This window comes from Nicotiana tabacum, chromosome 10 (assembly GCF_000715075.1).
Source record: "Nicotiana tabacum cultivar K326 chromosome 10, ASM71507v2, whole genome shotgun sequence".
NCBI classification, from domain to species: Eukaryota; Viridiplantae; Streptophyta; class Magnoliopsida; order Solanales; family Solanaceae; genus Nicotiana; species Nicotiana tabacum.
Window position 1 is genome coordinate 161,194,395 of NC_134089.1, and position 20,905 is coordinate 161,215,299.

The window sequence follows — 20,905 nt, forward strand, 5'->3', positions numbered from 1 at the left end:
TCTTTGAGGGTTGGCTTGTCTAATATTATGCATCAAGTTGGTGTAAATAAAGAAAAGAAAATTTGACATGTAAACCATTTCAAGTATTTAAATGGAAGTAAATTAAATATGACAAAAACCGATGAACTACAAAAATGAATCATAGAAAATTTGAATTGATGATTAACAACTTTCAATAAAAGAGATGCTATAACTAGAGAAAAAAATTATTTTTAAGCAGCTAATTTGTCTTTGTCTATTAACTATATAGCCCAAGTAAATTAAATATGATAAAAATTGATGAACTACCAACGAATGATTCATAGAAATTTTAACAACTGTGAATAAAAGAGATGCTATAATTGGGGAAAGGAGCTAATTTCTTTTTTACCCGTAAATTATAGGGTTTTTTTCACTTTTAACCCACGTCAGAAAAAGTGTATAAAATTTGTATAATTTTGGTATTTAACATATGTAATGCATATATATACAAAAAATATATTCATTCGGCTATTATTTTAAGAGCGGCTATACAGTATCATTTTCCCAAATTATTATATAGTCGGTAAAAGCTTACTCGCACCAGGTGTTTACGCCAATCTATATAACCCAACCTATAAACTATATAATACTCCCTCCGGTTCATAATAAGTGACCAATTTGCTTTGGGCACCTATTAAGGAAATACTAAATTCTAGACGAAAATAGTTAGTGTGACTAAACTACCCTTCATTAAATATTGCACCATAGTTATAGTAGCACTTTTCAAATGTGAGGAGTAATTGACTTTTTAAGGATACGTACATAAGGGTAATTTTGAAAAAACAAATTGAATTTTTTCTTGATTATATAAATAAACACTTATTTTGGACCAAAATAAAAAAAGCAAATCGCTCACTTACTGTGGACCAGAGGGATTAATAATTTTCTTCCACTTTGAAGCATTTTCTTAGGGATCAATTAAAAATTTCCTTGCTTCTCAATTCTTCTTAGCTGGATATCACTTGTATCATACATAAGAAGAAAAGATGAGAACATGAAGAAACGTGCAGTCTCTACCAATACAACTTCTCACGTTACAACCTAGTTTCAGCATAATGCATGATAGTTTCTCTTACTACTATAAGCTAATATTTAATTTAGTGTTCAAGTCAACCATTTCTAAGTATTTTAAAATGAAAAAAATGTACATGATTTTGTGTCTTTTTGCACTATGGGAAGCTTTGAGTCAACACAACTTAAGACGATCAAAAGTTACAAGGGAAGAAAATCGATATAGGGTGTGGAATAAATAAACTTTAAAGGGCAAGTTTAAAGATAAAAAAAAGACCAAGCAAAGGGTAAAATAATGCTTTTTTTCCAGGAAATTAATGAGAATACATATACCATTCACCTTTTCACTTTTTATGCATTAGCCAAATAATCTGTTTAATTAGGATTGATTGGCAACTTAAGTTAAACGGTAAATGTCCTGCTACAATAGATTAAATTACACTTATGGTATATATATATATATATATATATATATATATATATATATATATATATATATAATTTTTATTCTTTACTCCCTCCAATCCACTTTAAGTGATTTTTTGGCTCTTTTTACACATACTAAGGAATTCACCTTTAAGCATTAATTAACAATAAAATTGACCATATTAACTTTAATTTGCTCATTGAAAATATCACAAACTACTCCTAGGCTCTTTACTCCAAAGGGCAACTTGGGAAAGAAAAAATTAATTCCTTCTTGATATCTGAAAAAATCAAATATTATGAACTACAAAAAAAATCAAAAATTCAATTAAAATAAACCGGAGGGAGTAATAATTAAATCTCTCTAAATTGCCAATTGATGGAATTAGAGCCGGAAACGGCTAAACTTCGGTGCTTGGAAGGGTAGGTGGGATTTTTAGAACAAACTAGCACGAGGACAATGCAGGCAAGAGAGGACAAAAACATGAGCAAGTTGCTATATACATGAGTTAGTGATGATAATAATAATAGGTCTTGTCACCTCCTAAACTTGTCACGGATTATTAGTTACAACCTTAAACTATTCATGGTCTTAATTACCCTCCTGAACTATGCCTTTTGAGAGCCATTACTGTCACGACCCGGATTTCCCACCCTCGGGAGTCGCGATGATGCCTACTAGTGAAAGCTAGGCAAGCCAATTATTCCAATTATTTAACCCTTTTCATTTTTAATCCATTAACAATTGCGAGTTAACACTTTATAAACAGTGGAAATAATAAAGTGGAAGAATGAAATGTAACAATTTAAAATAAAATCGATACAAATTCATAAACATAGGCTAACCAGAACTGGTGTCACAATCTCACAGACTATCTAAGAATACTACAAATAGGGTCCGAACAAAATAGATACATGTCTGTCTCTGAAATACTAAAGAACAGAAGAAAAACTATATAGGAAGGGGACGCCAAGGTCTGCGGACGCCTTCAGGACTACCTCGGGTCGCCTGATGGACTGAAGTCAGCAACCTCACTATGGTCCAAAAGATGCAGCACCGGGATCTGCACACAGTGCAAAGTGTAGTATCAGCACAACCAACCCCATGTGTTGGTAAATGTCTAGCCTAACCTCGCCGAAGTAGTGATGAGGCTAGGACAAGACTACCAAATAAACCTATGCAGTTATATCATATACAGCAAGTAATAATGACAGAAACTAGTAGTTAAAGATGGGAAAAGAAAACATGTTGCGGGGAATATCATGTACAAACAAAATCTCAGTAAAGAAGTGAAAGGAACACGAAAATTCAATTGTAAGCAAGAATAAGGAAATCAAAGGCAAGTGCACGACATCACCCTTCGTGTTTTTACTCTCGTCTTCACCATAAGACTAAATATAATCGGCACGGCATCACCCTTCGTGCTTTTACCTCACATAATCATAGCATAGAATTATCCTTCATGCATTATCACTCATATCATGGCACGACATTGTACATCGTGCGGCACAGCATCACCCTTCGTGCTTTTACCTCACAATATCGGCACGACATCGCCCTTCGTGCATTAACACTCTCAAGATCATGCACGACATCACCCTTCATGCTTTACACTCTTCCTCACCCAAGCAACAATCACAAAGCAATTTGGGCAATGGAATCAATAATATCACAATAAAATCCTGGCAAGGGAACAATAGCAACAACAATATACGGGCAAGGGAAATAATATCATGAGTAATAATATCCCGGCAAGGGAGACAATATCATAAACCTCTTCTCTTTTCTACAATTATTTTACAACTTAATTCTCAACTTGTGCAAACGCTCTACAATGTTCAACTACCAATAATACTTCCACAAGTCTTGTTCAACAATAGAATTCATCATATAAAGCATGAACAATACGAAACGGAGTCACATTAATCATAGTATAAAACTCACGGGCATGCTTGACACCGACGTATAGATACTCATCAACATACCTATACGTCGTACTCAACAATTAACACATAGCAAATAATACACAACTCCTAATCCCTCAAGCTAAGGTTAGACCAAACACTTACATCAATACCACGAACAATTCAAGCATCAATTACCGCTTTACCTCTTGTTTCCATCACCAATTCGCTTGTATCTAGTCATAATTTACTTAAGGATATCAATAAATGCTAAATGAATCAATTCTAATGCATGAAAATAAGTTTTCTAAAGATTTCCCCAAAAAGTCAAAATTTTGACCCCGGGCCCACATGGTCAAAACCCGAGGTTTAAACCAAAACCCGATTACCCATTCACCCACGAACTCAAATATACAATTTGTTTTTAAATCGGACCTCAAATCGAGGTCCAAATCCCCAAAATTTGAAAATCCTAAGTTCTACCCAAAGCTTCGCAATTGCGAACGAAGGCCTGCCTCTGCTTTCTTCGCAAATGCGAACAACTATTCGCAATTGTGGTGCCTGCTAAGGTCGCATAAGGTTGCATTTGCGACATGAGCCTTGCAAATGCGAAGGTCTCCCTATCGCAGCCTATCATCACAATTGCGATGTTTCTTCGCAAATGCGAGCTCGCATTTGCGAAGCCTGCAGACCTGCAACACAACAACAATTTTCCCAAGTCCAATTTCACTCTGTGACCTATCCAAAACTCACCCGAGCCCTCGGGGCTCCAAACCAAACATGCACGCAAGTCTAAAAGCATCATACGGACTTGCTCGTGTGATCAAATCATCAAAATAACATCAATAACTATGAATTAAACCTCAAATTCATGAAAATTCATGAAATCACTCAAGAATATCAAAATTTTCAATTTCTCAAATAAAGGTCCGATTTATACTAACTGAACTTCGATTCTTACCAAACTTCACAGATTCAACTTAATTATTATTTCAAACTTGTACCGGGCTCCGGAACCAAGATACGAGCCTGATAACATCAATAAATTTTATCAATTTACTTCGAAAAGCCTTTATATTTTTCAGAAAATAATTTTCTTTAAAAATTTATTTCTCGAGCTTGGGACCTCGGAATTCGATTCCGGGCATACGCCCAAGTCCCATATTTTACTACGGATCCTACGAGACCGTCAGATCACGGGTCCAGATCCGTTTACCAAGAATGTTGACCAAAGTCAACTTTAATCAATTTTAAAGATTATTTTCCTTATTTTACTTAGTTTTCACATAAAAGCTTTCCGAAAATGCATCCGGACTGCGCACGTAAATCGAGGTGAGACAAAAAGAGATTTTAAGGCCTCGAAACACAGAATTTACTTTCAAAACGAGTGATGACCTTTTGAGTCATCACATTCTCCACCTCTAAAACAACCATTCGTCTTCGAACTAACATAAGAAAAGTACCTGAGTCGGAGAAAAGATGGGGATATCGGCTCCACATATCGGATTCAGACTCATAGGTTGCTGCCTCAACAGGCTAACCTCTCCACTGAACACGAACAAAAGGAAAACTCTTCGATTTCAACTGACGAACCTACCGGTCTAGAATAGCTACTGGTTCCTCCTCATAGGACAAGTACTTGTCCAACTGGACAGTGCTGAAGTCTAACACGTGGCATGGATCGCCGTGATACTTTCGAAGCATGGACACATAAAACACTGGATGCACGATTGATAAGCTCGGCGGCAATGCAAGTCTGTAAGCCACCTCTCCCTCTCGATCAAGAATCTCAAATGGGCCAATGAATCTAGGGCTAAGCTTGCCCTTCTTCCCAAATATCATCACGCCATTCATAAGCGACACCCGAAGCAACACCCGCTCGTCGACCATGAATGCTATATCACAAACCTTACGGTCGGCATAACTCTTTTGCCTGGACTGAGCTGTACGAAGCCTATCCTGAATGATCTTGACCTTGTTTAAAGCATCCTGTACTAGATCTGTACCCAACAACCGAGCATCTCCCGACTCAAACCACCTAACCGGCGACCGACACCGCCTACCATATAAAGCCTCATAAGGAGCCATCTGGATGCTCGACTGGTAGTTGTTGGTGTAGGCAAACTCCGCTAAAGGCAAGAACTGATCCCACGAGCCTTTAAAGTCAATAACACAAGCTCGGAGAATATCCTCCAAAATCTGAATAGTACGCTTGGACTGCCCGACCGTCTGAGGATGAAATGTTGCACTCAACTAGTTGACTCACTTGAGCCTCTAAATTGCGAATAGTTTCATCTTGTCTTTCTACCTGCAGCTGTATTTTACTTTGTTGTTCTATAATGCACTTTAACATATCTTCGATCTTCTTTAGGTCAGCTTCCCTAGGTTCTTTGTTCCTGTTATCCTCACAAGAAAACGTAGAATCATCATAATAAGGGGTTGGGGGAAGATAAGAAATATAAGCACAACCATGAAAGTGACCATCTTGACCACCACACATATCACACACATTCCACACATAAGATTGAGTTGGTGCACATAACTCGCTCTCGGGAATATTTTGATAATTTTGCCAAGGGTAGTTTTCATCATAATATTCGTAAGGAGGATTAAAAGTAGAATTACCAACATCAAAAATTTCATAATTCAATGATGCCATGATTTTTTTTAAATCAACAAGTAAAACAAAAAAAAATCAAATACAAAAAATAAAAATAAAAGTTCAAACTTGAAATCTAGCAATATGTACACCTACAGCTACACCGTTAGTTCCCCGGCAACGGCGCCAAAATTTGATCACGCCCAACTATGCCTTATAAAAAGGACAATGCGGTCGTTGCAAATATAATCCGGTTTACAAGTCCGGAGTCGAATCCCACAGAGAACTAAGGCTTAGCTACAGTTATTCACTATCACCAAGAAGACAAGCTTGAATAGTTCCTAACTTATAGATATTTAGATTTTTGTGTTTAACTAATTGATTAATAAATTAAAATAATAAATTAACAACTAAATATACTAAGAGTTAGAGATAAGATTAAGGAGGTTTAGAGTTATGATTTCCCCATTTGTCGGAATCCTTCCCGCTATGTCTTCTATAATTTCGCCTAAGTATTCTCTACCGATCATGAGCACTCTTATTACAGTAAATCTCTCCCGAGTAATCACAACAATTTACTAGACGCACTCTCCCGAGCTACGCTAGCTGGCTTTTGATACAGCTCACTTCAGATCGCACCCAAGGATTCGTTATCCCTAATCCCGCCTTTAAACCCTCGGTTATTGATCCCTCATATACTCTGGGAGTGGTGTTGTTCAACAATTACCTAAATATGCACTCTCTCCCGAGTTATGCACACTAAATAGGCACAGCTAATTGAGAGCTCTTCAATTAACTACAATAAGAACGTAGTTGAACAAATAGAGATTATACTACGGCTCAATTATATAAAAACATAACAAGAATTTATCCTACAAAAGGTTCTATCAAAACTCTAGATAACAACTTAGCTATTCATAATAGTATGTAAAACTACAATACTAAAAGTCATAACTAACAATGAAAAATAGGAAGAGGAAGGAAAAAACTCGTGGAAGAATTCCCAAGCCTTGCTCCTATTGTGTCTCTGCCTCCTTAGGTCAAATCTATGCCAAAAATATGTCCTCTCCAATTCTTGGCCGGCTTCCTTGGTTTAATATAGGGTTTAGGGCTTAAAATCCCGTGTTTTGCACTTTGGTCCCTGAAATTTACGCATCCTTCCGCGGTTCCACCGCGGTCGCGCCGAAACCGCGGCCAAACACCCTCTCAGATTCTTCAGTTGTCCGCGACTGCCCTCTGCCGCGGTTCTGCCGAGATCGCGGTTTTTGACCCTGTTCCGTTTGGAATTTGGAAACACGTAAAACATGAAAGTTGTATCTCTTTGAGTTAGCTTTCCAACCATATATTGTGGAGCTCAAATGGAGTTCTGAGTAAAACGTTATGTCTATTTTACTAGACAGTGCCCAATATGTCTCTTCGAGTTTTCGTTTTGTTGTGTTTATCATCCGTTGATCCCCGAACGCGATCCCGGCTTAATTCCTTGAGCTCTTACTCAGACTTCAAAGCTCCAAACCACTTAAATTCATTCCATAATATCTATATAGCTCGAAATCACACCTACAAGGCATAAAATACACAATTAGTGCAAAACACTAGCGATTAAAGCGCAAACTCAACTAAAGTGCAGTAAATTAGAGTGTAATAATCGATTAAAATACGTAATTATAGCCTATCATCAATAAGAAAAGTACCTGAGTCGGAGAAAAGATGGGGATATCGGCTCCACATATTGGATTCGGACTCCTAGGTCGTTGCCTCAACAGGCTAACCTCTCCACTGAACACTAACAGAAGGAAAACTCTTCGATTTCAACTGACGAACCTGCCGGTCTAGAATAGCTACCGGCTCCTCCTCATAGGACAAGTCCTTGTCCAACTGGACAGTGCTGAAGTCTAACACGTGGCATGGATCGTCGTGATACTTTCGAAGCATGGACACATAAAACACTGGATGCACGGTTGATAAACTCGGCGGCAATGCAAGTCTGTAAGCCACCTCTCCCTCTCGATCAAGAATCTCAAACGGGCCAATGAATCTAGGGCTAAGCTTGCCCTTCTTCCCAAATCTCATCACGCTATTCATAAACGACACCCGAAGCAACACCCGCTCGTTGACCATGAATGCCATATCACGAACCTTACGGTCGGCATAACTCTTTTGCCTGGACTGAGCTGTACGAAGCCTATCCTGAATGATCTTGACCTGGTCTAAAGCATCCTGTACTAGATCCGTACCCAACAACCGAGCATCTCCCGACTCAAACCCACCTAACTGGCGACCGACACCGCCTACCATATAAAGCCTCATAAGGAGCCATCTGGATGCTCGACTGGTAGCTGTTGGTGTAGACAAACTCCGCTAAAGGCAAGAACTGATCCCACGAGCCTTTAAAGTCAATAACACAAGCTCGGAGCATATCCTCCAAAATCTGAATAGTACGCTTGGACTGCCCGGCCGTCTGAGGATGAAATGTTGCGCTCAACTTGACCCGTGTTCCCAACTCACACTAAACTGCCCTCCAGAAATGTGAGGTAAACTGCATACCTCGGTCCGAAATGATAGACACGGGCACACCATGAAGACGAACAATCTCCCGGATATAGATTTTTTTTTTATTTGCACCGGGTGTCCGAATCTCTAAGAGCCCCCAACTAATCTCAGGGGTGCACAGGCCCTCGGCAAGGAGTTTCCTGCAAGTGCACCAAGGTTAATTCAGGTTTTACCCAGTCCTATGGCCCTCAGAAATTGTTTGCACCCAATGAGTTTCGAACTTGAGACCTTGAAATGGAGCAAACCCCAAGGCTCAAGTCAATTGCCACCAGGCCAACCCTTAGTTAACCTCTCAGAAGAATAGGAAATTGCCACAGGAATTAAATGTGCTGACTTGGTCAGCCTATCAACAATAACTCACACTGCATCGAACTTCCTCTGAGTCAGTGGGAGTCCAACAACGAAGTCCATAGTGATACGCTCCCACTTCTACTCCGGAATCTCAATCTTCTAGAACAAACCACCAGGTCTCTAATGCTCGTACTTTACGTGCTGACAATTCAAACACCGAACCACATATGTAACAATATCCTTCTTCATCCTCCGTGTATAAACTAAATTCTATACACTAAATCATCTACTATATAAGCACAATTACCCCCTAGACGCTGATGTGGCAAATTGTATGGGTGCACTCATCTGCCACGTGAATTTTTCTGTATATGTGGCATTTTTTTGAAAAAATAAAATATATTTTACCTTTTTAAGTATGTTACTTTTTTAGATAATTTTTTTCGAATACAATTTATAATAAAACTTGGATAGAACTACATTATTTAGGGTAAATATTTTTATTTGACTAAAAATAATAATGTTTTAATTAATCTTTTTTTTTTGAATTTGACATAAAAATAAAGATTTATACCATTGAAATAAATAGTCAATGCATGTAAAAAGTTATAAAATACAAAGTTTGAAAATTAATTATTTTGGCTATAATTTTTTATATAGCTCTAAATATGGTGCTCTAAAAATATATTTTTTTACATATTTTGCTTGAAAAAGTAAAAATACACGGTTGAAATAAATAGTCATTACATCAAAGAAGAAATAAAAAGAGTGAACAATTGCAAGAAATAACTTATTATTTCTAACATACTTATTGCTCTAAAAAATACTTATTGCAAAAATACAGGATAAGGCTGCATACGATATACCCTTGTGGTCCGGCCCTGCCACGAATCCCGCGCATAGCAGGAGCTTAATGCATCGGGCTGCCTTTTTTTTATTGCTCTAAAAATGTATTCATAGAGTTAGTTATTTTTGTTGCAATTGTACACTCTTTTTATTTCTTCTTTTGAAACAATGATTATATATTGCAATTGTGTATTTTTACTTTTTCAAGTAAAATTTGTAAAAACTTTTAGAGCACCATAATTTAGAGCTATATAAAAAACTATAGCCAAAATAATTAATTTCAAACTATGTATTTTTATAACTTTTTAGATGTCTTAGCTATTTATTTCAATTGTATAAATCTTTATTTTCAGGTCAAATTCAAAAAAAGATTAACTAAAACTTTATTATTTTTAGCCAAATAATTTTTTTTAGCCTAAATAATGTAGTTCTATCCAAGTTTTATTATAAATTGTATTCGAAAAAATTTATCTAAAAAAGTAACATACTTAAAAAGGTAAAAAATATATTTTATTTTTCAAAAACATATCACATATACAGAAAAATCCACATAGTGCACCAACAAAATTTGCCACATCAGCATCCAGGGGGGTAATAGCTCTCAAAAGGCCTAATTGAGGGGAGTAATTAAGACCGCAAATAGTTTAACGCTGTAACTAATAATCCGTGACAAGTTTAGGGGGTGGTAAGGTATTTTGCCATAATAATATATATATTGCATGAAGTTGACATGAAACCTCCACCAATTATCAACAGGAACTGCTTTGACATTGACATGTATCTACTTTGTAACAATAACAACAAACCCAATATAATCCCATAAGTGAGATCTGGGGAGGGTAATGACATATATCTACTTTAACTAGAGAAAAATCAGCATTTGCATCTATTATCAACAGAAACTGCTACACTCATCCTAGCTACTGAACGGGCAATAGCATCATCATACACAAACACAGCAGAGAAAGGGCGCCCGTGTTGATGCACCACAGGCTGCCCTTCTAGCAGTGCAACAATAAAGACAAAGCACTATTGTATACACAATGTGATCAACAGTAGTTCACCTCTATGCCACCCCATATACTTCAATTTACAATAGGGATGACATTTCAGAGCAACATTATAAACAATTCGGGGGAAGGTAATTGAGTAATTGTCAATGAACAGGAACATCTACTTAATACAGATTTAATCAATAAAAGTTTCAGTTCTAGCAAATGTCTCCAACTGAAACTACAGGGGAGAATCCTGTTCTCTTACTAGCCATCAAAGTTTACGTCTTTTTACCTTGTTGAAAGAAACGAGGGGAAACACCAAAGTCCAAGAGTTGCCAAAAGTCTCCATAAACCACCTGACATTCTACCTTTCCAGACTTTATCCCAGTTAACCAAAAGAGCATAAAAATAAGCTCTCTAGACGAAGAAACTTAAAAGAACAATTAATACATGCTTCACCTTTGCACATAATACACAGCTAGTAGGACAAAAGAAGGAAAAAGTTAAAAGAAATCCCACCTACTACTTCAATAACGAACAAGGAAAGCTGAAAAAAGAAAGTGAACGAGAAGAGAAAAAGAAACCGGGAAAGGAAGGTGGGACATAAGAAAAAAGAAAACACAAGATGGAGGAGGAAGAGGAACTCCAGGCATTAAAGCGATGCCTAATATATATGCATACCCTTGCTTCCAGCCTTCTATTTCTTCTGGATCAGAATACCATGTTTCTGGCAAAAAGCATCTAGACGACCACCCTGAGAGTTACGAATGTACAACTGTATTTGCTTATCTTAGCAGCTTACGGATTCGGGATTTATTTGTTCACTACTTCCACCATGAGCATTAAATCCAGTAACAGGCATGGACCGCTGAGCAAAATTGAACAGCAGCTTCCTCTGCTGCTCATTCGTGTGCGGAAGACCTGCACGTAGAAGCTCGACAGGCATTTCTCTACTTACGGCTCTTGCAGCCTCTGAACCAATCATCTCTGTGTTTGACGGAGTCTGTGCATGTATTGATTGCATTATACTGTCATACTTACTCAGACAATACTTGGTAAGTAGACCAAAGAAGGCATCAAAAGACGCCTGCCAAAGGGCAGGATTAGGCATGCTGAAGCTGCCACCAACCTGAGGATCTGTTAACAGATAAGTTGCCCTATCAAGAACAGACTTTAGAATAACAGTGGCTCCATCTCCAGCAGGGCTTCCAAGTGGGCGGAGAGGAGGCTGCTCTGACGAACAAACAATAGCAGCTAGACAAGCACTGAGCGAATTGAGGTCCATGCCACTGACGCATGCAGAGACTGTTTTTGCAAGATTAGTAATGGTCTCTGCTGCTTCCACATCATGTGGAAGGCCACCAAACAAGACCCTTAAATGTCTAAAAATTGCCATGCAAACTATTCTGGCAAGCTCACCTCCAGGAATAAGAAGCTGAAGGTACCTTGATATGAGCTTTCGGCCTTTAGGAAGAGATACCAACCATAAAAATACAATGTCATCTTTAGCGGTAAGCCCTACAGAACTGCTACTTTTTCCAAGGGGGTCAACGAGCTGAAGCGAGGTTGCCATGCCTTCTAACAGGATTTGCCGTTTCCGCCTGAGTTGAGCACCACCATCCTGGGGCTGAGCAAACAGAAGTAGCCGGTCAATGTCATCGACCTCAAGCAGAAGATAGAAACCATCTTCTACAGTAATTCTAGCTGCAAATGTTGGTTCCTGCTCCAAAGGTTTCTCAGATATCTTCTGTTCACCACTGCCATCATTAGAAACAAGGCCTGGTGGATCAGATTCAAGAAGAGGACGAGGCCTGCGGATAGAAGAAAATGAAACCCGCCCCTGAGCATCAACATGAAGATGAGGCTGTGTTTCTGTGCTATTGTGCGACCGTGAAGATTGCTCCTTGTTTGGACAGAACCGTCGCATTGATCTTGACTCAGCTGCTTTCTTTGCAAGCCGAGCTTGGTGATAATAATCGTCTACATATGGATCATTCCGATGTGTTGCAGAATGCTGCATTTTCAGAATGCTCTCTATTTCATCACCAGTCATGTACTTAGATCTGAACTGTGACACATTACTCTCCCTTCTGTGGTTACTACCGTCAGTAACTTGTTTGGATGAATACTCACTCTGTCTACCTTTATGTGATGACTTAGATCTTGGATTTCTGAAATCCGCCAATCCATATTTGCTCAGATGCAATGGTGAAGGGCAGGAATTAAATAATTGAGATTGTAGTGCTGAAAAATGACCTAAAGACGGCTGGACTGCAAGATGCAGTCTCTGCTGCTGCAGAGGGGACATTATCTGAGGGGATAATAGCCCGTTTTGATGAGGAAACTGATGTGGTAAGATACTGTTTAAGAGACTAGAATGGTCCCCATGGATGAGTCCTGCATGGCTGGTCCACTGATTTTGCAGCCGGTTATTAAGTGAAAGGCCAGTGGTGTTCAACTGTGACATGTTTCCACCATAATGGAGCCCATGAGAAAAGCCTGCCAAATGCATATTAGAGTTTGACAAAGAAGAGAGATTAGCAGTGAAATAGGGAGACTGAGGTCCAGCAGCAAGAGATGATATGTTTTGCGGACGTAAATGGCTGCAAGGTGAGGATTGTTGAGACTGGCCATCTGGAGGAGGAAAAGAACTGAACGATGACTTCGGTACTAAAATGGGTTCACTTAAGAAGTGCTGAAGTTGTTGGGGTTGCTCAGGGTATGAGGATGTTCTATACAATGGTTTTGACTCTGCAAGATGCACAGCAGAGAGATGTGGCTGTGAAGACCATCTTTTGCTTTCCTGGTAACATTCACTGTCAGACAAATTCTGATCAAACCAATCAGGAAAATCTGCCTCCTTTGTCCATTCAGCGGCAGATGAACCTGCAAATAACTTTCATCAATCAAAAAGACACGCATGGCAAGCCATCACAAGAATGACAATCATGAACCAGAGACGTAAAAAGCAAAAAGCGAGAATACCATTAAAGTCTACTGAGGCTTTAAGTGCAAAGCGCAATTAAAGTGTGGGGTTTGGTGAAAAATAAGCTAATGAAGCAAAGTTTAAAATTAAAAAATAACGCAAAAAAAATGTAAATATAAATGCAAACAATAATTCTTTTGGAAAAAAAGAGAGGTAAAAGCTATAATTAAGTTCAAAACCATTTTAAATTTCTAATTTAGCTGAAAAGATGTTAAATTCTTAGTGGCAAGTCTAATACTAAATTTCAATTTTCTTAATCCTAATTCCTATATTTCAACGGGACGGGGAGATTGACGAGGATGTTACACACCGTATAGGGGTGGGATGGATGAAATGGAGGTTAGCATCTAGCGTCTCGTGTGACAAGAATGTACCACCAAAACTTAAAAGTAAGTTCTATAGAGTGGTGGTTAGACTGGCCATGTTGTATAGGGCAGAGTGTTGGCCGGTCAAGAACTCCCATATGCAGAAGATGAAAGCAGCAGAAATGAGGATGTTGAGATGGATGGGCGGACATACTAAGTTGGATAAGATTAAGAATGTAGATACTCGTGTGAAGGTGGGTGTGGCCTACATGGAGGACAAGATGGGGAAGTGAGGCTTAGATGGTTCGAGCATGCTTAGATGGTTCGAGCATGTGTAAAGGCGAAGCCTAAATATCCCAACAAGGAGGTGTGCACGGTTGTCTTTGGCGGGTAAAAGAAGAGGTAGAGGGCGGCCTAAGAAGTATAGGCAAGAGGTGATAAGGCAGGACATGGCAGAACTTCAGCTTACCAAGGGCATGGCCCTTGATAGGAATGTATGGAGGTCAAGAATTAGGGTTGAAAGCTAGTAGGTAGTTGAGCGTTTTTCTATTCCGTACCGGGTGTAGGACTAGTCCGATAGCGTCTTACCGTAGATTGCTAGTACTACATGTTATTTTCCGCTACGGTTTCCTAGTATCTTGTCATTGTTACTACTTGTTGCTATTGTTTTCTTCCATCTATTTTTCTGGCTCTTAGGCTGCTCGTACTATCTTTATGTTTCTGACCTTTGTTGTTGTTACTGCTTGTTTCAATTGTTTCTTTTCATCTTCTTGAGCAGGGAGTCTATCGGAAAAAGCCTCTCTATCCCAAGGTAGGGGTCAAGTCTGCGTACACACTACCCTCCCCAGACTCCACTTGTGGGACTCTACTAGGTTGTTATTGTTGTTGTTATCTAATAGATGAAAAGTTCAGTCATGATGTTCTATTAACAATTAATGTATCACTTTGTCAACTATCTTTATATGTCTAGTATTATGCTCTTAAAGACAGTGACCATCAGTACAAAGGTGCGCCCTTATCACCTTGGCACCTAAACCAAAGCGCCAAATAAGTGAGGGGAAGCGCACAACTTAAGCTTCAGAGCTTAAGCGTGCGTTAAGTTATCCTTTATTAACACTATTATGAACAAAATATTTAATCTAGTGAACATTCCGAAGAGATAGTGATAACCAAAAGAATCTTCACATACACAGATCTCTTAAAGCTGCCCTCTAATAGCATGCAATTCGATAGGTGCATTGTATGTGCGATATATCATTGTTTCAATACACAAGATATGGATAAAAGGAGAAACGGTGGCCTCAAGAACATGGAAGATGTAGGAGCTGAAGTCAAACGCGAGTCAACAGCTCCTTTGAACCCCACAAACCAATCAAATCAAACAATTAAATTGGTAAAGAAGAAACTACAGGTTCGCCCAGCTCAGATGCTGCTAGATCACATAATGTATAGCAATCCAACATAAAATAACCAACAAGACAAAAGGGAAAAGATACTTTATGCCTTATGGTCAATTTCTTTACAGAATTGGGTTTAGCTGGACAGCCAGTGAAGAATGGCGATAATTCTTTCTTTCCCTTTTTTTCGGATATGGTAAATCCTTAACCCCAACCCCAAAAAAAGACCCCTTCCTAGAGGTCAATAGTGACCCTTCCCCACTTTGCTCCCTTAGAGACTCGAATTCACAACCTCTTGGTCGGAGGTGGAGTTGTCTTGCCACAACTGCTACTCACTTGTCAAAGAACAACAACAATTTTCCACTCTAAAACCTAAATGTTGTGTCGCATGTATCTTTCCGCAGGTAATTATGCCAAATAAGCCTCTCTAAAAATGACCTTTTAGGGAACAACAATGTTATAAATAGGGCTCGCCTCAGCGCACATAGCGTGAGGCGAGGCGAGGCAGTATCGCTACAGGGCAACTGTTGCGTTGCGTTTCAAAATAGCGGTCGCTTCAGGGTGTGTTGCGTGAGGCGACACTGTAGCGAGTAGCGACTGTAGCGTCGCTATTTTAAAAAAAGAAGGGCAAAACTTAAAATAACAGGTCGCGATTAGGGCTTGAGTTCAGAGCTTCTTCAACTTCGAACAAAAAACAACAAGAAAAGGTCGGAACTGCGATTAGGGCTCGAACAAAACAACTTCTTCAACTTCTTCATCTCAAAGCTTGAGGTTTCTTCCAAGTGTCATCTTCTTCTTCATCAAGCTTCTGCCATTGAAAGACCAGGTATGAGCTCTGAGTTTCCTTACTTTCTTCTTCTTTCTTCTTTCTTCTTTCTTCTTTCTTCTTCTTCCTTTTTCTTTTTTCCTCTGTTTTTTGACGAAAAGAGCAGAAACAGAGGTCTGTTTTTGTGCTCTAATTTTCGAGCAAAATACAGAGGTTCTTCACTTCCTCTTTCTTCTTCTCTTAATTTTTTTGTGACTCTGTTTTGGCAAAATATAAAGGCTGCTTTGAGGCCCTTTTTATCAGAAACAGAGGTTGCTTTGAGGCCCTTTTTTTCAGAAACAGAGGCTGTTTTGAGGCCCTTTTTTTGGTTCTGTTTGCCTTTTTTTCAATTATTAACTTATAGTCTTACATAGTAGAATTATAGTCTTATATATGTATATAATATTTTACGTTTTTGTATAAATTGTCGCTTCACATCAAAAAGGCGAGCGCTTCGCTGCGCGCCTCTCGTCTCAGTGAAGCGGGCCTTCGTCGCTATTTGTCGCCGCACACTATCCAAAACACTGGGAAACAACAACATACCCAATGTAATCCAACAAGTGGGATCTAGGAAGGGTAGTTACAGTATAGGTATTGGACAGCAACAACGTAGAGAAAAGGACACAAAGTTGAAATGTGGCATTGAGGAAAAACGGATCAATATTGAAAGAACTTCCACAAGTAAACACACTCATCAATGCAATACAGAGACATCTTCTGCTTTTTCAATTGGAGTATCCAACTCCCATTTGGCAGACAAGGGGAAAGATTGTGATGGTCATGCTTGCTTTGCCAGAGATCAAGTCAAGCTGGCAGCATGCATGTCCTCAAATCAGCCATGTCTATGCATTTACTGTAGTACCATGGCCCAATAAGTTCTGTCTCACGGCAATGGCAAGTAAATTTCCCCAACACTATTATGAGGAAAATATACATTGTTCCTTCAGCAGTAACATTCTCCTACATATTTGATTTGACTTCCCAATTCAATTTACAAACTCAAGTTGATTTACCTCTTTGAATTTGAGGCATTGTTGAATGTCAGGAGAATTATTTAAGTTATATGTTGAATGGGCTAAATTTATTTTATATGCTAAGGTTAAGCATATAGAATATTCTTAAATATTGTATCCATAATCAGGAATTCTGATAATTCGGAACGCCGTAACTAGGAATCCAGAAAGGTAAATTTCTTTTTACCATGTAACACAAACTCCTAAAAAAGAAATCTCCTATGTTTTGTCCACAACTTAATCCAATATGGATTCTCTTTTCACATATATGTACCCAAAAAATCCCAAAATGGATTCAGCAAATAAAATTAAAACTTTTAGGAATGATGAATCAATGCCTGCACTTACTTTCCCTGGAAAAAGATCCTGATCCACGGTCGCCAATAACTCCAGGATGCCTAGGCCCAGTGACATTTCTGTTCAACTAGAAGAGACAAATGAAAAGCATTCACGTAAGTCTCAAGAAAGAACATCTCAATACCCTTACTTATCAGGAAAAAAAAAAGGGAGCATCTCAATACCAACCATTCTCTTTGATTGAGTACAAGTAAGTTGTTATGGTATTATTTTAATTAGTGATGATCAAGAATTATATTGCATTTAACTGCATAATATAAAGGATAAAAAAGTAAATCCAAAGCAGCAAGCCCATGTAACATCAGGATCTGTTGTCTCTTACAAGAGTTACAAATCAAAAGAATTAATTATATTGAGTTACTGTTTCATTCATATAAACCCGGAAGGTACCAATACCATAAAAGCACATTTAGAGAATACAGCTGAACAGACATACTACAGAAATCACAGAATGTTGTGAAAGCATTCATATAGAATACTCTTAAAAGTCCCAGGTGTTACTCCTTAAGAAAAACAAACTATCTCTAGTAAATGGGGAGACAGAGAGAACTAGTACTAAGCACCTCCTGAAATTACAGAAAATATCTCGAAGTATTTACAAAGAGATGCTGGCATAAAGTTTAGAACCCCTAGTTCCAGGAGCCTTTGATGGAAGACAATAAAAGTTAGTAAAAAATTTCATCTATTAGGAATCTCGCTGCAAAAAATCTCCCCACTTTGTAGAATGAAAATAAACAGACCCATACAGCTAGGAAGATAGAAAATTAGAGAACGTTATAAACATCCAACCCTAAACATAAGAAATACTATGAAGGTAATAGAGAATCATAACCATCACTCAAACTAGTGCAGCATGGCTGACCTTTGAAAATGTAGTTGCTAGATCATCTAAGTCAGATAAAGACCCCAAAGCTGATCCCTGGAAACAAAAGCATTGAATTAATTAGTGGTAGCAAACTATATTACAAAACTCTACAATTTATCAGCAACTTGCCAAGCTAATAAGCACAGTATCATATTCAAAAGAGCACGTACAAGTTCACAAGACAGTATCAAATCAAGGTAATAGGCACAGTAGGGTAAGTTCTGGGATGCGGAACTGCAGTATTTTCATATTATTGTATTGACTCCCCAGTGGAAAGATGTGCCAAGCTCGTTTCTTAATTGATTGAAAGGCAAATGTGCTAAGCACAATTACACCTAGTCAAAAATAAGGATTGTAAAGTGCAAAAAATGTTTGACTAGCACCTAGGAGTAGTTAAGAAAATATTACTGGCTACTCTCTCGCCATTTACACGACCCACAAATTACTGTTTTATGAAAAATAATAGCTCCTGTGTTTGTACTATTTGCATCTTCTGGATGCCAGCAATACAACACCTTACTTCATCAAAAAATAACAACTCCTATGTGTTATAGCCAAACAGACGATATAATGGATTTTCACATGTCAAATCTTTCTAATCACAAGATCAACAATTAGGTAGAAAGACTCAATCTTTTAGCGTATAAGTTAAATCTCTTTCATATTTTCCTTTCTCAAGTTGATAACACATAACTCACCATATATTAGAAAGAGGGTCCATATCCTACCACAATTGTAAAACATATATTTCATCTGTTTCAATTTATGTGACACTAATTCCTTTAGTCTGTCCCAAAAAATAATGATATCTTTCTATATTTAGAAACAATATAATTTTAAACTTCCCATTTTCCCCCAATGACGCGATTTATAGCCAAAATATGTGGAGCTTGTTTTCGACCACAAGTTCCAAAAGATTTTTTTTTCTTAAACTCCATATCCAGTCAAACACCATATCCAGTCAAACACCGAAACATATATTGGGACAGAGGGAGTATGTACCTCATCTTTCTCAAACAAATGGTATTCCGGTAACTCATCATCACCAAATCCACCTCCCAACAAAGGAACACCATTATTTTCATCCTCTTCTAAATCCCTCAATTCAACTTCTTCCCCAAAAAAGGCATACTGTGATGCATCAAACAGCGCACCCTCTGTATCAAATAGAAAAAGAAAAAAAGAAAACCAATAATCAGGCCAGAAAAAAAAAACTGATAGAAGTAATAAGTAGATTTGCACGAAATTAGAACCAGAGAGATAAAAGTAAAATCAATTCAACCTGATATAGAGCTGGAGGAGCTAGCCAAGTTGCTGAAATCATTACTATCGAATTTCTCCATTAATTACAGCAAAAATCTCAAACTGAAGAATTGGAAAGTATACTAAACCTAACCATACATACACACATAGAGAAAAAACGATTAAAATATGAACATTCCACCGAATCAACAAAGAGAACTGAGCTTTTATAGGGTTTTCAATATGTGAAGAGAAGAGCACATAGCGTAAATATACGTATATCTAACTATTATAGGTGTGTTGTTTGTGAGTGTAAGTAATAGATGAAGTAGTAGGTTTTTCGAGGAATCGAAGAGGAAGAAAAAAGGGGAGAGGGGGTCAAATTTTTGTTTTGTTTTGCTCCCCTGAAAAAGCGAGAGTGGATGCTGATATCACATACTATAAAAGAACACCTAGCCCCATGAAGGATTTTAGGTTTGTTTTTGAGTTGTGACTAGTAGTAGAAAATAAATAAATAAATACTTATTCACACCTAAATTAAATTAATTTATTAACTAACAATACAAGTAGGGGTGTTCATGATTCGGTTTGGATCATTTTTTCCTAAAAAACAAATAAACCAAGTAAGTCGGTTTTTCAAATATTAGAAGCAAACAAAACCAATTAAGTCGGTTTTTTCTCGATTCGATTTATGTCGGTTTTTTCGGTTATTTGTCGGGTTTTTTCTTAAATATAAGATATACATTACCAAAAACATATTTCGGAGACCACATTTTTAACGTAGCACTATCAAATCAATTGCCCTTTGAGAAATCTATTATTTACCAAGATATATTGATGATAATTGAATCAAATAGTGATGAATAATTTAAGGACTCAATTAAAAATATATTATTTTTAACAAGAAATAGATTCTTACACTTAACAAAAAAAAACTACCGATCAAACTAGAATGTAAAGGTAAAGAACTATACTAAAAGTGCAAACGATTAACATTCTATAAAATTTTTGAAACTTTGTATAAAAGTATACATATATACAGGTGTAATTCTAAATTTAAAATAGTTACTCCTATATTCGATTTGGTTCGGTTTTTTATATTAAAACCAAAACCAAACCAAATTTGATCGGCTTTTAAATTTCAAAACAAAACCAAACCAAACCAAAAAGTATCGGTTTTTTTGGTCGGTTTGGTTTGGTTTTTCGGATTTTTATGAACACCCCTAAATACAAGTTTAAGTTAGTTTTTTGATTATTATGAAGGGGAGCCAGCAACACTAAAATTATTTTC

At 37.7% G+C, this 20,905-nt stretch overlaps 1 protein-coding gene across 1 annotated transcript; it reads right to left on the reverse strand.

The window, feature by feature from the left end:
* Window positions 1-10,665: 10,665 nt before the first annotated feature.
* On the reverse strand, window positions 10,666-20,109 carry LOC107781173 (protein PAT1 homolog 1). Its single transcript, XM_016601833.2, has 5 exons — window positions 19,655-20,109; window positions 19,375-19,529; window positions 18,370-18,426; window positions 17,499-17,574; window positions 10,666-13,530 (listed from the first exon to the last, which is right to left on the reverse strand). Exons 1-5 carry the CDS (start codon window positions 19,713-19,715, stop codon window positions 11,435-11,437), a joined length of 2,445 nt encoding a protein of 814 aa, XP_016457319.2. The 5' UTR covers window positions 19,716-20,109; the 3' UTR covers window positions 10,666-11,434.
* Window positions 20,110-20,905: the final 796 nt, after the last annotated feature.

Bases quoted from the DNA above. Each gene is read 5' to 3' on its own strand.
- LOC107781173 (XM_016601833.2), bottom strand. From the start codon at position 19,715: ATGGAGAAATTCGATAGTAATGATTTCAGCAACTTGGCTAGCTCCTCC. The intron at 18,427-19,374 runs GTACATACTCCC...TTTTGTTTCCAG, and splicing joins ATTTGTTTGAGAAAGATGAG to GGATCAGCTTTGGGGTCTTT. The intron at 17,575-18,369 runs GTCAGCCATGCT...TGTCTCTTCTAG, and splicing joins TAGCAACTACATTTTCAAAG to TTGAACAGAAATGTCACTGG.